Here is a 19,390-nt window from a genome sequence, read left to right as displayed (position 1 = left end):
CCATAACAAAGTTTTCCCTTCTTTTATTGAAAGAAAGACATTTCTTTCAATAAAATTTCTATAAAATTTTAATTTTATAGAAATTAAAGAAATTTTCAATAAAATTTCTTTCTACTAATTTGGGGAAGCAACTAATGGTATATCCTGACGTTTCATCCTGTGGCTCTCTGGCATCTCTCAGGCTTATTCAAATAGATGAAATTTTAACCTGGTGAGTAGGTATGAGTTCCTTAGCTGAAAGCAGAAAGGCTGAAATTTTCCAGGAATGTTGATTTGAAAGTCTTAACATTCTTCTAAAATAGTTCTAAGAATTATTTTGTAAAGACTCTTAAAGAAAGCTACTCCAACTTAGATGTAGCTCAGTTGTACATCATTGTTGACCATATAAAATGAAATTTATGTGAGACTTTACTCTTTGGGGTGTATATTTAATTAAATACGGTTAAAAATTAGCTGCTTGTGGACTCTATTCTTGCCTCTGTAACCTCCACCCCATATCTAGCTTCCTCGAAACCCATTAAATATGGAAGAGACTCATTAGAAATTTTTGCTGACTACCATTTTAAATTCGCAATTTGAACTACTGCAGATTGAATTTAAGTTTTAACTTGATAACCTTTGGCAGTATACCACACATCACCAAATATAATAATGCTCTATGTTTATATGTTAAATCAATCTGTGATTTAGTTTGTTTTGCAACAGTCAAGAGTTGTAAGTGAAATCCTTACTTTCTGTAGGTGCAGTTCTATATTGGCACTTCATTGCAAGAAAGGCATTTCGTAACTTAAAAATACCTAAATTGACTATGAAAATAAGTCTTAAAAATACAGTTTTTAAAAATTAAAAATATAAGAGGTGAAACCAAATATTGACAAATATATGAATGAATGTTCCTTTTGGATGATTTCCATGGGATAGACTGATTAAGGCTTCTTCAAGTAGGAATTTATTAAAATTTAGATTAAAGATGCTTTCTTCCTTTCCTGATAAAATTTTCCAATAGCCTATATGGGCGTACTGTATTGTTCCAGCAGTCTTTGAATTCAAAATTAGAATAATCTCTCATAGATTTTTATCACTAATTTGACATTGTAGATCTGCCACAAATGTCTTTGAATGGTAAATGTTGGGGGAACACAGTGTCAGGGTGATTTCTTCATTGATCCCTTGCTCTTCTATTTCAGTAAAATCTTCATTGCCAGTCTCTAAGAATGATATCCTAATTTAACCACCTTTGTAGAAAAAACTTAATTCTAGTCTGACCTTGAGGTCAGTTAGTTTCTGGGATGCTTATTTCAGATTTGATTTAAAGCTTTAAAAATCCTAAATAACAAGTTTAAGTTTGGATTTATTGACTTTGTTCCAAATTTTGTTAATTATTTTCATAGACTCCAAAATATTAATCACCTAGAATTTTTGTATTATTCCTCTACCTTTCCTTGACAACTATGGCAATTGATTTTTGAGAGATTTGTCAAGGAGAATAGGCATTGGAGCATTCAGTGACTTTTTGATCTGTTTGAGGCAATGAAATTGTGTTTGTGATAGGAATAGAGTAAAGGCAGTAGTGGCAAAGAACTGTTTGAATGATGGTGCTGAAATCTGAGGATGAGGCCGGGCCTGGTGGCTCACGCCTGTAATCCCAGCATTTTGGGAGGCCGAGGCAGGCAGATCACCTGTGGTCAGGAGTTCGAGACCAACCATGGCCAACATGGTGAAACCTCATCTCTACTAAAAATACAACATTAGCCAGGCCTGGTGACACATGCCTGTAATCACAGCTACTCTGGAGGCTGAGGCAGGAGAATCACTTGAACCTGGGAGGGGGAGGTTGCAGTGAGCTGAGCTCATGCCGCCATACTCCAGCCTGGGCAACAAGAATAAAACTTAGTCTCAAAAAAAAAGAAATCTGAGGATGAACTAAAGTATTTTCCGAAATTGGTGGTGCATAGGAAAGGAAGAATATTGTTATATACTATTTTTTGGTCTCTGAAACAAAGTAATGTGAAAACTAGCTTTTAAATACCATTTATATTACCGGAGCACCATAGTTTGATCTCCTTCAATGATGTTGGGGTGTCAGCTCAATAAATAGGGAGTCAGTTAATTTCATAGTCATTTGCTATGGTAGACACCTAACAACAAAATCATTTGAACCTCTGCTACTTCGTGAACAACAAAATCATTTGAACCTCTGCTACTTCATGACTAGGAACTTAGTTGTTCCATAGATTTGCAAAGGCAGTCATTCCTATTTTATTGTTATAAATCACCAAAGAGTAGTCGTCCTTCTCAGTAAGTTTAGCTGGTTTTTAGGGGGAACCTTTTCATTTTATAACTTTCTGAACTCTGATTATATGACAGATATTTTTCTGAAGTGATCATATCATTTTTGGCTATAGTGAAAGATTTCCTTTTTTAATATTTTACTGAGACAGTAATGCCTTCGTTGAATATTAAAAACCATATGTTATATTCCTAACATATGGCTTTTCTTGACCTCTTTGTTGAGTAGACATTTTATAAATGTCATATAATTTCCATTTATCAGTATAGTAAAAAGCAAAAAATAATATTCAAAATGTGAAAGACATTAATAATAATGAAAACATGTTTGCAAAAGACATACAGTAGATCTAAGCCATGAACTGAATAGCTCTCAATGTTTTTGGTTTTATTGTTAAGTGAAATCTGAATTTTATTACTGTGAGGGATATTATTTACAATTTAAGTGGATTGCCTATAAACATGAAACAGATATTCATGAAAAAACACCATGCAATTGACTGTTCCTGTTTATGGAACAAGTGAAACACTGAAAGAATGGTGTTTTCTTCATCTTTAAGTGTTTCATTACTTAAAATAGGACACTGCATTTTTTCTTTCATTTGTTAACAGTAGCTTCTTCTTCCGTATTATTTATTAATTATACACTTACTCTCTCAGCAATTGTTTATTGATTAATGTGTGAGTATGCTAAGTGCTGAGGGATACCAAGATAAATCAGACTTAAGCCCTGTTCTCAAGCTTAGAGTGTAGACAGAAAAAAGAATGAGGGCAGGTTCACATAGAGAAGTATATCTAGATCAATTGTTAAGGAAGTTCAGAAAAGAGAAATTCTTACTGACAGTATGATATATGTCAAGGACATTTTCATGGATGAGTGTACTTTTTAAAGAGTCTCACTATGTGGCCCAGGATAGGGTTGGATTCAAACTCCTCAGTACAAGTGATCCTCCCCACTCAGCCTCCTGAGGGAGTTAAATATACTGTTGAATTAGTAAGTACTTTCAAACATAAAAAGAAGGGGCAGAAAGTATTTAGCTATTTTTTGGTTTGGTCATTCATTGCAGACCGAGGTAGCATAGAAAGATGAAGCCTTTAGTCACAAAACATTTTAAATACTCCTTTTACACTTCCCAGTTGGCTTACAAAACTGTTAAAGGAGAAAAATTAATGTATTTGGTTTTAAATGATTGATCAAAAAGTTAAGCAAATAAATATTTTATGACATTTCTCTGTCCAAAAGTACTTATTATAGTGTCTGATCAATGTCGAAATCTTCACCATTAATCTGAATTTTAAAAATGAAGGATTTTCAAGAGAAGGCTTTTGATATTCCATTAAAGGAGATATTTTAATTAGATTGTCTTAAATAATAATGTTAAATAGCATTGCCTCAAATTGAATAGAAATTTCTTAGACAACATTCTAGTCTATGTGTAGTAGCTGAATAAATCCTGATAGTCTGATACTTTGTTTTTATTCTCTGCAGGAATTCCTAAGTCAGGAATCATGTGCTGTATTATTTTGTTTACTTAGGTGTATGTAAATTATTAGATAATTTTAAGTAATAGAATAGATTTTGCTGTAGAAAATCAGACCTAAGCTACATTTTCTTTTCAGTCAGAACTATCTGTATCCTCATTTATCCTCCTGTTTTTATATTATTAAAGATGCTAAAGTACTCAAAAGAATCCATTTTAAAATGTAAAGCACTATGTTCCATTTTTAATTATAACAGTAATAGAATTAAAAACCCAGAAGGAATAAAATGATTTAAGGTACTAAGTTTTTGTAAGTTTTATTTTGGGAAGAGTAAAAAGTAGTGTTTTAGTTTAGCTAGGTAGTCTCACTAGTTTGGGGATACATAGCATTGCATAAGGATTCACTAATAAAGCAGCAATAATTTTCTTCAAGGTCAGTACAAATAGAGCAGTGATTCTTAACTTTTTGGGGATGTTGAGTTCGCTTGTAAATCAGATGAATGTTTTGGAACCTTGCCTCAGAAAAATGCATGTACACACATATATACAACTTTACATGCAATTCCAGGATATCCATGGACTCCTTGGTATTCCAATGGAGAAACTAATGATAATGGAAGCACAGTAACATCCTAAACAAATATAGAACTGTAAATGTTTCTTCTGTGAAGGTATTAAGATTTTGTTTTCGATATCTTTTATAATGAAAGGATTTTTAGACCTAGGAGTTCCACTTAAAATTTAGTTTATAATTTTATTCAAATTATAGAATGATTTTATAATCTGTTAGAATGCAGGCGACAATTATATCAGCTCGGTGGGCAACAAAAGGTCTCATTTAACGTCACATGGTCTAGCAGTCACACGGTCTAGCAGTCTTTTGAGGTACAAAATAAGTGGAAATATTCCAACGGAGAAAGAGTCATAAAATGTTAAAATTGGAAGGGCTCTTAGGTAAGCCATAAAATAAAGTCCCTTTGTTTTACATGAAGAAATTGAGGCCCACAGAGTTTATGTAACTTTCCTCAGGTCACACACACACAGCAGAATGGCAGAGCTGAAACTAGAACCCTGTTCTCCAGAGTTCAGCTAGCTAAAGTCAAAGTTAAGTTAGCGTATCTGCTTTCAACCTCATAGATTTTTTTAAAACCTAAATTGATGACTTAAAGTTATCTTCATTAGAAACTGATCCTTCTAAATAGTATTTTGTTGAAATTAGCAAAGTGCTAGATGGCTAATTACTGGAGTTGAATAGCTGTACAGAGCAAGTTCAGAGTGTGAAAGTGTGACTTTAAAAGTGAATTAAGGCCAGGTGCCATGGCTCACGCCTGTAATCCCAGCACTTTGGGAGGCCGAGGTGGGCAGAACACGAGGTCAGGAGATCGAGACCAACCTGGCCAACATGGTGAAACCCCATCTCTACTAAAAATACAAAAATTAGCTGGGCATGGCGGCGCGTGCCTGTAATCCCAGCTACTTGGGAGGCTGAGGCAGGAGAATCACTTGAACCAGGGAGTTGGAGGTTGCAGTGAGCCAAGATCATGCCATTACACTCTAGCCTGGTGACAGAGCACGACTCCATCTCAAAAAAAAAAGTGAATAAAGCCGGGCACGGTGGCTCATACCTGTAATCCCACTATTTTGGGAGGCCGAGGAGGGTGGATCACCTGAGGTCAGGAGTTGAAGACCAGCCTGGCCCACATGGTAAAACCCCGTCTCTACTAAAAATCCAAAAAATTAGCCGGGCGTGGTGATGCGCGCCTGTAATCCCAGCTACTCAAGAGGCTGAGGCAGGAGAATCTCTTGAACCCGGGAGACGGAGATTGTAGTGAGCTGAGGTCGCACCATTGCACTCTAGTCTGGGCAACATGAGTGAAACTCCATCTCAAAAAAAAAAAAAAAATTTAAAAAGTGAATTAAGCTGTGCGCGGTGGCTCAGGCCTGTAATCCCAGCACTTTGGGAGGCCAAGGCAGGTGGATCACCTGAGGTCAGGAGTTCAAGACCAGCCTGGCCAACATGGTGAAACCCTGTCTCTACTAAAAAAATAAATACAAAAATTAGCCGGGCATGGTGGCAGGTGCCTTTAACCCCAGCTACTTCAGAGACTGAGGCAAGAGAGTCGCTGAACCTGGGAGGTGGAGGTTGAAGTGAACCGAGATGGTGCCACTGCACTCCAGCCTGGGCAACAGAGCAAGACTCCGTCTCAAAAAAAAAAAGAGCGAATTAAGTACTCATTAATTCCTTAAGTTCAAACATTTTAGAAACATAATGATTTCCATACTAGACTAAATCTGTTGTATATCTTATTCTTGTCCAGTGTTCCGTTACCATCAGAGGACTTGTTGGGGAAATGCCTTGACATCAATCAAAAGCATTTTGTATTAGTCGGCATTTATGTCTCCATCATTCACAATTTTTATTTCTTTCCTGTGTAGCATCTTGAAGGATTATTAATTCTATTGTGAAGTAATGCTCTTTCATCTCAACTTTATTCAACGTTTAAAGAGCACTCCTATAAGGAGTGTATTTATATTTACACTCCTTATATAAGGATGTATTTATATTTAATAAGGAACATGTTTATGGAAAGAAGTTCTAACTTTAAGTTAAACTTTTCTTACTCTGTTTTTTAAACTATTTTCATTTTCTATTAGTTATTTCATTCCTCATTCCTAAACTAGAGCTTTGGAATATGCTTAATCTTTAATAGAGGAAAATTATTGGTCTTTGTGTTGGGCTAGAGAAAAAATTTAAATTGTATATTTTTAAAGTTTATTTCACGTGTTCCAATATTATTTTACTTTTTATACTAGGTCATGCATGCATTTAGCAGTTATACACTTAAGAGGGTGGGTGATATTTGAATGTTATGAATAGATTTTTTGAGCCTTTTGCCAAGTGCCTTTGTTTTGCATAATATTTTGATAATTGGCATCAAAATAAGTTTATTGTACATTCATAAAGAATGGCAAGGAAGATTGTAATGTCTTAACTTGAAATTTAGCAAAACTGTTTTTCTTGAATTTCAGTGCAGAAAATCAAGGCAATCCAGATATGAATATGTGTGTTTTTGCGTGTGTGTATGTGTGTGTAAGTGAAGGGGAAATGAAATACTAAGTTATATGTGAGGAAACAGACACTAAAATAGTCTGTTGTCTAAAAATACACATAGGCAAGATTATACATAATTTTACAAATCCAAGTGAATGGCTGGATTTATACCTAGATTTTCTCACTTCTATGACATACTGATATTACTCCTTGCCCTTCCAAGGCAATAAATGTTGCCTTGATCTACAAGTTATTGTCATGTGCATGTGAACAGGAGCATGCTCTGTCAAAGAGAATTAACCTTTCCAAAGGTACTACTAGACTTTTTAATCCACACACACACGCACGGATCTATTTATTATTACAAAAGAAGAAAATATGTTTTTTTCCTGCTTTTATAACTGTAAAATGGAATGTTCTTCTTACCTTTAACCTTATGATTGAGCTGTCCATATCAGTTTTTTTTTTCTACTGACTATTTATTGGGACTAGCTCACTTTATTAATTATGCATCCTGATATCTTATAGAATGGGTAGTGTATTTCAATATTATTAATTAAGTGGGCCTTTGTTAGATATAAAGCAAGATACCTCCAGTAGGTCCTGTTAGCAGTAAGTTTTATATTGTAGAGGTGAACAAGGTATTTTTGTGTAAATCAGTTTACTAAATTGTATTATTTTCAAGCTAGATTGTGATGGTAAGGTTAAGTAAGGCAAATGTAATATTTTAAAATACATGATGAGGTACAGATTAAAAATCACTTGCTCAGGATTACATATGTGTGTAGAGTTGCTGATATACTAGGTTCATGGCCATAATTGTTGTACTGTCTGTTAAAGCTTAATTGAAAACTAATTTAGTCCCACAATGTACTTCTTATTACTTTACTTACAAATAAGTAAATTTAACTGAAAATATAGATGGTGGTTAAGCAACATATGAGAAGAAAGGCATGTTTATTCAGGAATCATTGGTAAGATCTATAAAAATACACTTTTAAAAGTGTCACACAGAGTGTAATGCCTGCTTTAACTGAGTCACTTATAATGTTCTTCAGGAAGCATATTAAAAGTTCTTCACTCAGCTCTTACGCTTTCCCTTTCTCATTCTTCCTGCCTCTTGATCTCTTGTTTTTAAAATCTTCCTCCTTATTTTGTAGACACTGCTCTCCTGTTCACTACTTCTTCTCTGTCTTTACGTCTCATCACTGGGCCTCTCTCAGTGTCTGTTTTCCCAACCTTCATCCCAAATTCCAGCTGTATATCTACAACCAGTTGGTCAGGTAACTTTGCACCTTTTTCAGTGCACTCTTTGATAGAGCATGCTCTGTTCTTTTTGTTTGTTTTGTTTGCTTTTCTCTCTCTCTCTCTTTTTTTTTAATAGCCTGGAGGCCTCTTATCAAATGTCCCATAAATTTTACCTTTTGTTTCCACATTGATTTGACATGATGATTGCTCAAGAAGTAGAGTGACAGCTCTTCTTGTGCTTTTTAGTAAGTGTTTGTGCGCTACATGTACGCATTTTTCTTGGTTAGCTACCACTATAGATGTAACACTAGTAATGTGAGCAGCCCACATTTTATTTAGTTGTGGCATCTACATTTGAAGATGGTTTATTAGTAGCCTCTAAACTAAGTAATTTTTCCTAACTCAGTAATTTCTCCTAACCCTCTGGGCCTAAGATATCATTGGCTATTTAAGTTCAGAAATCAGGTTAAATTGAGAATTTGATGCATCCCTTTACTCAAGTAAATAAATAGTTACATTTATATGCATAAAACATGGACTGTGGTACTCAGTGTTCTCTCCATGAGAAAAAGATTTACCACTTGACATTGTATCTCTTAGGTAATGAAGAAACAAAACTCATTAGACCTGAAACAAAGCCAGGCAGAAATTTAAAATAAAAGTAAAAAAGGGACATGAACATGTTTTTTGTTTGCTTGCTTGTTTTGGGGCTTTGGGGTTTGTTTTTTATTGTTGTTTTTGGTATTTGTTGTTTCGGGTTTTGTGTGTTTTCTGGTCTGAGCCTTCAGAATACATTCCTTACATCTTCTGTTATGGAAAAGAATAACCTACAAAAAATGAATATCTAAATATGAACATTATCAATTATGGTTGTCTAGATATTCTGAAGGTTTTATTCCTGAATATACTGTTATCTTTCCTTTGCTAACTTTACAAACCATTATGAGTAAAACATAAATTCCCTCATTTTCTGAACAAGTTGACTCATGAAAGCTTCTATTATCTCAAGCTTTTTTCAGAGAGAAGAGTAGTATGAATATTCTGCTTTTGCACAGCTTGTTGATAAGGTGGTGAGTGATAGAGCTCTCAAAGTGATCTCTGCATATAGGTTTTCTCTCTCAAACTGTTCTTCATGGTGTGACCATAGGTTTCTGACAAAGCGGGAGCAAAAATTAATGCAACGGCGACAACATGCAGAGGAGCTCCTAGAGTGGAAGCGACGTTTAGATGCAGAAGAAGCAGAAATTCGTCAAATGGAAAAACAAGCTTTGGCTGCCTGGGACAAAGAATTAATAAAACCCAAAACTCCTAAGAAAGAACTGGAGGACAAGAGAACAGAACAGAAAGGTAATAAATACTAACTCTGTTCACACTACAAACTAAAGCCTAACATAATTGAAAGATATATTTCATTACTTTTAAAAATGCGAGGCTGGGCGCAGTGGCTCACGCCTGTAATCCTAACACTTTGGAAGGCCAAGGCCAGAGGATCGCCTGAGGCCAGGAGTTCAAGACCAGCCTGGATGACATAGCAGACCCCGATTCTACAAAAAATTAAAAAATTAGCTGGGTGTGGTGGTACATGCCTATAGTCCTAGCCACTGAGGCAAGAGGCTTGCTTGAGATCAAGCTTACAGAGAGCTATGATCAACCCCACTGTGCTCCAGCCCGGATGACAGAGTGAGACTCTGTCTCTAAAAATAAAATAAAATTAAAATGCAAATGATTGAGGTGATGCAAATGATGAGAAAGATGATATAACCACAAATGCTGGAGAAATTAGAAAAAAAAAATTGTGGCCAGGCGCGGTGGCTCATGCCTGTAATCTTAGCACTTTGGGAGTCCGAGGCAGGTGGATTGCCTGAGCTCAGGAGTTTGAGACCAGCCTGAACAACACAGTGAAACCCCGTCTCTACTAAAATACAAAGGAAATTAGCTGGGCGTGGTGGAACACACCTGTAATCCCAGCTACTTGGGAGACTGAGGCAGGAGAATTGCTTGAACCCAGGAGGTAGAGGTCGCAGTGAGCCAACATCGCACCACTGCACTCCAGCCTGGCAACAGCGAGACTCCGTATCTCAGGGAAAAAAAAAATTGTAATAACTTTATTCCAATACAAACTTGAAAACTTAGAAAAAATGGCTAAATTCTTCTAAAAAATACAACTTACCAAAGCTTACTCAGTAAGATAAGAGAACCCTCCTGATTCTTTCACCAGTAAAGGAATTGTACCCCAGTAACTAAGCATCTTTTTACATAGACCTCATCCATCTTTACCAGTATACTAGATTAAAGGCGGCAATTGGGGGGAAACCTGGTATTATAGTTCTTTACTTTTCCATAGAATAGAAAAAGAGACATTTCTCAACTCATTTTATGAGGCTAGTATATAAGTTTGATGTTATGTCCATAAAAGGACAGTATCAGAAAAGGAAAGGCCAATCTTACCTATCCTGAATTATGTATTAGCACACCAAGTTCAACTATATATGCAAATCCTAATACTTAATGACAGAGTAGGATTAGCACACATTAAAAAGTTGATAATGTGGTGAATTACCTTACCCAGATTAAAGGATAAAAATTGATCATCTCAATGGATTCAGAAAGACATTTGATAAAATTTAAAAAGCATTTGTGGGCCAGACACACCTGTAATCCCAACAGTTTGGGAGGCTGAGGTGGGTGGATCACTTGAACCCAGGAGTTTGAGACCAGCCTGGGCAACATGGTAAAACCCCGTTTCTACCAAAAATAAAAAAATTAGTTGAGCATGGTGGCACACACCTGTGGTCCCAGCTACTCAGGAGGCTGAGACATGAAAGTCACCTGAGCCCAGGAGGCAGAGGTTACAGTGAGCTAAGATCATACCACTGCACTCCAACCTGGGTGACAGAGTGAGACTCTGTCTCAAAAAAATGAATCAATAAAAATAAAAAGCATTTGTGATAAAATAAATAAACCTCAGATCATAGTAGCCATAGAAAGGAACTTTCTTTACCTGATAAAAGGTATTAACAAAAACAAAAAACCAAACCTATAATAGATACCGTACTTAATGATAAAATATAGAAAGTTCTTTTGGATTTGGAGATAAGACAAGGAGGCTTATTTTTAGCTCTGTTCAGCATTGTGTAGAGGTCCTACACAGTACATTTAAGGCTAGAAAAAGAATTAAAAGCTATAAGGAGTGAGAAGAAGCAAAATTCTCATTACTTACAGTTAATAAAACTATACACATAGGTAATCCAGAATTTACATGTTAATTATTACAGTTAATAAGTGAGCTTAGCAAGGTTTCTGGTTATAAAATTCATATACAAAATTCAATTGCATATCTATACATCAGCAAAAATTGATTAGAAAAATATATTTTTTTAAAAAGATACAAATAGAAACAATATATAATAGAAACAAAAAATATGAAGTACTTAGGAATAAATTTAACAAAAAGTGTACAAGATCTTTATATAGAAAAATTTAGAATTTTACTAGGAGACATTAAAGGAAACCAAAACAGCCTGGGCACAGTGGCTCACACCTATAATCCCAACACTTTGGGAGGCCAAGGCACATACATCACTTGAGCTCAAGAGTTCATGACAAGCCTGGGCAACATGACCAAACACTGCCTCTACAGAAATATTAGCCGGGCATGGTGGCGCAGGCCTGTAGTCCCAGCTACTTAGGGGGCAGAAGCAGGAGGATTGCTTGTTCCTGGGAGGTCGAGGCTGCAGTGACCTGTTCGTGCCACTGCACTCCAGCCTGGGTGACAAAGCAAGACCCTGTCTCAAAAAGTAAAAAAAAAAAAAAAAGCCAAAATAAATGGAACATTATTCCATATTCACAGATTCAGTGTCATAAGATATTAATTCTCCTTAAACTGATCTGTAGATTCAAGACTATTTACATCAGAAACCCAGCAAGGTTTCTTCATAGGAAACCTTTGTCAAGCTCATTAAAAAATTTATATGAGGCTGGGCATGGTGGCTCACGCCTGTAATCCCAGCACTTTGGGAGGCCGAGGTGGGTGGATCACCTGAGGTCAGAGTTGGAGACCAGCCTGGCCGCCATGGTGAAACCCCATCTCTACTAAAAAGACAAAAATTAGCTGGGTGTGGTGGCATGTGTCTGTAATCCCAGCTACTTGGGAGGCTGAGGCAACAGAATCACTTGATCCCGGGAAGCGAAGGTTACAGTGAGCCGAGATCATGCTACTGCACCCCACCCTGGGCAACAAGAACGGGATGCCATCTTAAAAAAAAAAATAAAAAATTACATGAAAGAACAAGGACCAAAAAGCAAAGACACTACTAAAGAACCACAAAATGCAGAAACTTACTTTACCATACATCAAGACTTCTAAGGTGTAGTGATTAAAATAATAACATTTGCACAGAGAGAGACAAATAGACTGTGAAATAGATAACCCAGAAATAGATCTGTGCATCTGTGGAAACTATGACTCTCCTGTTTGTGGGAGGCAAAAATGCAGTAAGTAATAATATGCTAAAAACAATGTTTATTAGTGTAATTTTCCCATTGACCAAGATTGTATCTTTTTTTTCTTGTTTTCACCTTCTCTGTCTAGAAATAGCAAGTGAAGAGGAATCTCCAGTACCTCTGTACTCTCATCTAAACAGTGAAAGCTCCATTCCAGAAGAATTAGGCAGCCCTGCTGTTGAATATGTACCATCCGAGTCTGTAGGACAGGAGCAGCCAGGGAGTCCAGATCACAGTATACTTACTGAAGAAATGGTTTGTTCACAGGAACTAGAATCTTCTACCTCTCCTAGTAAACATGTAAGTTAATGTATATTTATATCTTAAAGATTCTCTAGAAAAAAAACTGAAAGGTATGTTAGCAGTTATATTATTGTAATTAATGACAGTGTTAACTGTCACCATACTTGTAACATATAGGATATAACATTTGAATAGAAATAAAGCTTTTCATTTACAAATATATGAATTTTGGCATTAGTGAAGGTTATAAAATCATTTGCTATCAAGTCTGTGAATATTGAGGGAATAGGAACTTCTAAAGTCTTTATGAAAAACAGTTTGTAGGAACAACACAAGTTCTTTCTGAAATTTGTTTTTTCACATAACAAAAACAGTAAGATCTTAAACCACACCAGAGTACCTTTACTGTAACTGAATTAATAACTTATGTATAACTCATAGAATAAAAGTAATGGTTTAGCCTCTTAAAGGCAGGTCTGAAACAGTTATTGATTTTAAATTAAGATGATGGCCATTATTAAACTAAGATTTTCTACATTGTCCTTAATCGTGTACTTTATAGAAAAAAAAAACTAGCTGGTAAAAACTCGAGATAGAAACTTAACTCTTTTTTTTTTAATATAGCAAATAATTAGCATAACAATATTAAATATTTAGTATACTGTGGTATACTAAAGTATACACAGATGTTGTTAAAGCCTCTTTATGTTTAAAAAAAGATCTGCCCAAATTCAGAATGGAATATTCTTTGTTGGAGTCTTCCATTTTTATTATGATAGAAAGAATTAATTTTGTTTCCCCATTGAAAAGTCAATCAGGTTCATTTGTGTTACAGCACCTAGAAGATCTAGAAGAAAAACATATTTTATTCATTGAAGAGCCTAGTAAATATTATGTTAAAAAATATTTCAATGTCCTTGTGCACATACTTGAAATCAGCATTTTTAGGTTATTAAAGGCTTGTAATAATTATATTAGTGGTTTCTTATTATATGATAATATTAGACTTATATAGATAATTTACTTGTAGCATTATCTTTTATTCTGTAAATTTCTACCTTCGAGGAATTTACAATCAAACTGCCTTTATACAATCTTAAAAGTTTATTATCTCTTATAAATCAATTAGATTCTACCTAGCATCATTATTGATGAGGCTTGGAATAGCCATAAACTGGCTATTAAAAATTAGAGCTTTTTTCACAGGAAAATATATCAAGGAAATCAAAACTAGTATGTCTTAAGGTGGTTTTTATAATAAAAGCTAATATTTATTAAGTGTTTATTTATGAAGTACTTACCAAGTGCCTTACGTGGATTATCTCATTTAACCCTCACAAGAATCCTATAAAATAGATACTGTTCTAATCCCCAAGCTAGGAAATTTGCCCAAAGTCACAGGGATAGGAAGTGATAGTAGCTAGGAATCAAATCAGGCATCTCACTTCCACCTGATGTCAGGATAGAAATTTTGTCTTTTGTTCTCTTGTGGGCAAACTTCTTACACTCTGTTTTCTTCTTCCCTTCCTCTCTCCTTTCCGTAAAAGTAGTACATACTGAGTATTTTTAAAATTAAAAGAATGGAGGGGGGCGGTAAATATCACTGACACAATAATCACTTCTAATTTATTGTAAAACTTTTTTAAACCATGCTCTTTTATAATTTTTTTCTATGCCTTCAAAAAAAAATGAGGTCTTATCCTTTATATAATTTGTAACCTTTTTTTAAAAATCAGCTTTCCCAGGTTGAATAATTTGTAAACTTTTTTCACTTATGTCTTAACAGTTATCTTAAATTCTTTGTAAATATTATCTTTATATGGCTAGTATGTCAAATTTTAAATAGAATTTTACAATTACATCAAAAAATAGTTTCCATTTGGTTTTCTGTTTGAACAGTCACTTCCCAAAAGCTGCACATCTGTGTCAAAGCAGGAGTCTAGCAAAGGAAGTCATAGGACTGGAGGACAATGTCACCTGCCTGTCAAGTCCCATCAGCACTGTTATAGTTGGTCAGATGAGTCATTATCTATGACACAGTCAGGTAAGACTAATCATGAGGAGTTTTTATTTGTGTTGTATTTGAACAGCCTTTACTCTAAAAGGCTTCAAGGAGTTTGTTGACCTTAGGAAGCATATGTAGACAGACAGTGGTGAGTTTATGTAGGATTGTGAAGAAGATTAATACCATATTGAATATTGCCATATTGAATATATTGAGTTAGGCATATTCAGTGTATTGCTTTTTTTGTTATTTTTTAAGACAGAGTCTCACTGTGTCACTCAGGCTGGAGTGCAGTGGTGCGATCTTGTCTCACTGCAACCCCCGCCTCCCAGGGTCAAGCAATTCTCCTGCCTCAGCCTCCCGAGAAGCTGGGATTACAGGCACCCGCCACCACGCCTGGCTAATTTTTGTATTTTTTTTTTTTTAGTAGAGACGAGGTTTCACCACGTTGGCCAGGCTGGTCTCAAACTTCTGACCTCAGGTGATCCGCCCGTCTCGGCCTCCCAAAGTGCTGGGATTACAGGCGTGAGCCACTGCACCCGGCCCACTGTACTGCTTTTTGAATTCAGTTTTAGTTTTGAGAGTAAACATTTAGTAAACGAAACATGAAAATTGTTATTCTTTGGTTTTTTTTGGTAATTAATTATGTGTTGTACCTTTTTGTTTTCCATGTGTCAGACAATTATAAATCATGGAATTTTCCTACACCCATGTTTACAGCTCTTCTTTCTTCTTTGAGTAACTATATAATATTTCAAAGAGTAGATAGATGTACCATAATTTATTTAACTGTTTCCCTAGTGATGGCTATTTAGATTTTCTTAAATATTTCACAATTGCAAATAATGCTATAATAAACATCTTTATGTAAAGATTTACACACACATATGTATGCAGTCATGCATCACTTAACATCCAGGATATGCTCTGAGAAATGTGTCATTAAGCAATTTCATCGTTATATGAACTGCGTAGAATGAACTTAGGCAAACCTAGATTGTGTAGCCTTACTGCACTCTCAGGACATATGGTATAGCCTCTTGCTCCTAGGCTGTAATACCTGTACAGTATATTACTATACTGAATGCTATATGCAGTTGTAACACAATGTTAAGTATTTGTATATCTAAACATAGAAAAGGTGTAGTAAAAATATTATGACTCACGTGTGTATGTGATATATATCATTTATGTGTGTGTTTATCATGTATAATAAAAATTCTTTTTGTATATTTCAGTGTGGAATAGATTCTTAGGAATAGAATCATTGAGTCAGGCCAGTTGAAGAAAGTTGTCTCATATTTCTCTGTGGAAATTTACTAATGTTTTTATATATTTGCTTTTATGTACGTTGGTGAAAAATTACTTCCAAGAGAATAACATGTCAGTAGACATAAACTTGAATACTTGGAACCATGGGTTCTTATCCTGGATCTCTTACTTACCGGTGACTTTCTTCAAGTTTCTTTGCCAATACTGGATTATCTTTTTCATTTGTTAGCAATGGAATAATGTTTCAACCATCCTTGCATGAGTTATGCACCAAGGATTAATAATAACATTTGTAAGATACTGTTTTATTGGTGACACTTATTTAAGTAAGAATAAATGGTTTTAGAAAAGTAGCTCTGAGGTTTCTAAACTACAGATTCACTACCTATTCAAGATGACATTATTTATATTCAGTATTTGTAGAAGTGGTAGATATTAATGTAGTAGAGTTATAATACCTTTACTTAAATGATGGGAGAGTTTATCAACCAAGCTAATATAATCAGTGTGTGTCAAATAATCAGAAACTCCCGCCTCAGCCTCCTGAGTAGCTGGGACTACAGGCGCATGCTGCCACACCTGGCTAATTTTTGTATTTTTGGTAGAGATGGGGTTTTGCCATGCTGCCCAGGGGAGTCTCAAACTCCTGACCTCAAGCAGTCTGCCCACCTTTGCCTACCAAAATGCTGGGATTACAGGCATGAACCAGTGCGCCCGGACTGCATTTGGTTTCTTTAGTACTTAAAAACATAAACATTTTCCAAGGTCTTTCATCTAAAAACCCCAGGTTTTTCATCACCTGCTATTAAATCTTCAACCATAGATGGTAAATATATTTTTTATTGAAAATCACTGCTGGCATATACAATTTTTAAAAATATTAATTTAAAATAGTTATTTTGGCAGCAAAATTGAAACTAAGCCTGTAAGAGTGTAGTGGTGTACAAAATCTTACCAAAATAATAATAATTTTGGAAGCACATAAGTAAATATTGAGGCTTGCCTATGCTAAGGACTCAGTATGATGCCACCACTAATATAAAACAAGCCTAACTTTCCTAGTATGTCTTAACTCAGTGTCATAGAAGTGACAGGAACTCAGATTTTATTATTTCTTATTCAGACATTTAGACCACACTATTAAAAAGACTGTAATCTTTTTGCATTTAAATAACTTCCATAACTAGCTCTTACACGGTTTAACCTGAAGTAACTGATAAAATCCTGGTTTTTGATGTGATGTTAAGTCTTAAGATTTGTGTATATTATTTCTGTTGTAAGACTATTAAATGTCTCACTCAACATTAGTGTATGGAAATGACACCATTGTGTGATTGAGGGAGGTGTGAGGAACAGTAATTTCTATCCTATGTAATTTCCATGTGTAGTGAAATAAGCAGTGTCTTTAAATGATACCTGTTTGTTTTCATAGCATGTGTATGACACATTATAATGAAATATCTTTTTCATGATGTTGCTATGAGTAGACGTCTTGTGTATGTGAACTGTTGGAGAGAAAAGATTTAACTAGCTTCATTTCAGTTATTTTAAATATTTTGAGAGCTTTCAAAGAAAGATTACAGCAGAGTCTATTTCTTTATAACTTCTCTCTTTTTAATGTGGTATTAAGCCATCAGGTAATGAATCACAAGCAATTTGAAGTGGTAAAACTCTAGTTTGATTTTAATATGACTTAAAAACTATTAAATTATGTATTAATAACTAAGGCAAAAGACAGTTAAATATGATTATCTTGTTACCAGAAGTAATTTCTTGCAGAATATCCAAATTTCATCAATCTAAAAATTTCTCAACTTCCAGCTGCATGTCTTACCAAGACAGCGTATCTCAAGATTTATTTATAATTTCAAGTAGTACAATTAGAAAGTGAAAATAAATAGGAGGAACCAAGCCAAAAATAAAGTGTATGTGGCGGGCGGGCAGGGAGGGTGGGAATTATAGGGATTCATTTTAGTAATAAATCTTCTTCCGAAGCTCATATTTTAATTATTAGATTGGCTTTATTTAAATGGAATATTACATTACAGCTTTTTATTAGTAGTTACTGAGTTAACATTATCCTTAAGTCAAAATTATAAATAAAATATTTTGTATCTCTTTCAGAAACTACATCTGACCAGAGTGATATTGAAGGTAGGATCAGAGCTCTGAAGGATGAGTTGCGGAAAAGAAAATCAGTTGTGAACCAGCTGAAGAAGGAGCAGAAAAAAAGGCAAAAGGAAAGACTGAAAGCCCAAGAAGCCAGTCTGATCAAGCAGTTAGAGGTTAGACATAGGAAGAAGGGGGTTTAGTATCAAGGCTAATGTGTATGTGACGTCTAAAATGTTTTTAATGTTGTTAATAAAGTAATGGATTAGGATTCTTCATTATTAGTGTGGTGCCACATTTTATTCTCTTAAAAAAAATCTGAGGGTATCCAAGGACATTCTTGCTTAAAACATTAAATTTTATTTTATTTATTTATTTTTGAGATGGAATCTCGCTCTGTCGCCTAGGCTGGAGTGCAGTGGCGCGATCTCTGCTCACTGCAAGATCCGCCCCCTGGGTTCACGCCGTTCTCCTGCCTCAGCCCCCTGAGTAGCTGGGACTACAGGCGTCCGCCACTACGCCCGGCTAATTTTTTGTATATTTAGTAGAGACAGTGTTTCACTGTGTTAGCGAGGATGGTCTCGATCTCCTGACCTCGTGATCCCCCTGCCTCGGCCTCCCAAAGTGCTAGGATTACAGGTGTGAGCCACTGCGCCCAGCCAAAACATTACATTTTAAATTTAAATATTAAAATAACAAGTATTAAATATTAAAATTGGCTACATATAGTGGTGTGTTCCTGAAGTCCCAGATACTCAGGAGGCTGAGGCAGAATTGCTTGAAGCCAGGAGTTTGAGGCTGTAGTGCACCATGATTGCACCTGTGAATAGCCACTGCACTCCAGCCTGGGCAACATAGCAAGACCTCCACCTCTAAAAAATAAATATTAAAATAAAGTATTAGATTTTTTTTTTCTAAATAAGAAAGATTAGGCCTTTGAAAGCAAGATTGGTGTCTATACCCTCGTAAGCAGAGAAGTATTAGATAAATAATTTTAGCTTTTGGAATTGTTGCTGCTTCCCTTCCCCCTTTCCTCTTTCCTCTTCCTTCCCTCTTCCCTGTCCCCTTTTTTTCTCCTTTTCTTTCCTTCTTCCCTTTCCCCTTTCCCCTTTCCCTTTCCCTTCCCCTTTCCCCTTCCCTTCCCTTATTTCACAGAATGGTGTTTCATGCCACACAACCTATTAAATA

General features: G+C 35.4%; 1 protein-coding gene across 16 annotated transcripts in view; it reads left to right on the top strand.

Annotated features, from left to right (window-relative positions):
* CEP350 (centrosomal protein 350) overlaps positions 1 to 19,390 on the top strand; it is a 159,586-nt gene that overhangs the window by 110,836 nt on the left and 29,360 nt on the right. For 12 of the 16 annotated variants that reach the window (XM_054656347.2, XM_054656344.2, XM_009439208.5 and 9 more), the window contains 5 exons: positions 7,983 to 8,105; positions 9,218 to 9,417; positions 12,662 to 12,873; positions 14,716 to 14,860; positions 18,218 to 18,378. In XM_054656347.2, coding sequence (XP_054512322.1) covers positions 7,983 to 8,105; positions 9,218 to 9,417; positions 12,662 to 12,873; positions 14,716 to 14,860; positions 18,218 to 18,378 — 841 coding nt within the window. The remainder of the gene's footprint in view (positions 1 to 7,982; positions 8,106 to 9,217; positions 9,418 to 12,661; positions 12,874 to 14,715; positions 14,861 to 18,217; positions 18,379 to 19,390) is intronic. The other 4 variants (XM_054656353.2, XM_054656352.2, XM_054656351.2 and 1 more) reach the window with 1 other exon arrangement.

The sequence above is a fragment of the Pan troglodytes genome, chromosome 1 (assembly GCF_028858775.2).
Source record: "Pan troglodytes isolate AG18354 chromosome 1, NHGRI_mPanTro3-v2.0_pri, whole genome shotgun sequence".
NCBI lineage: Eukaryota > Metazoa > Chordata > Mammalia > Primates > Hominidae > Pan > Pan troglodytes.
Note: the sequence above shows the minus strand (reverse complement) of the source record. Positions and strands in the feature narration are given on the sequence as shown.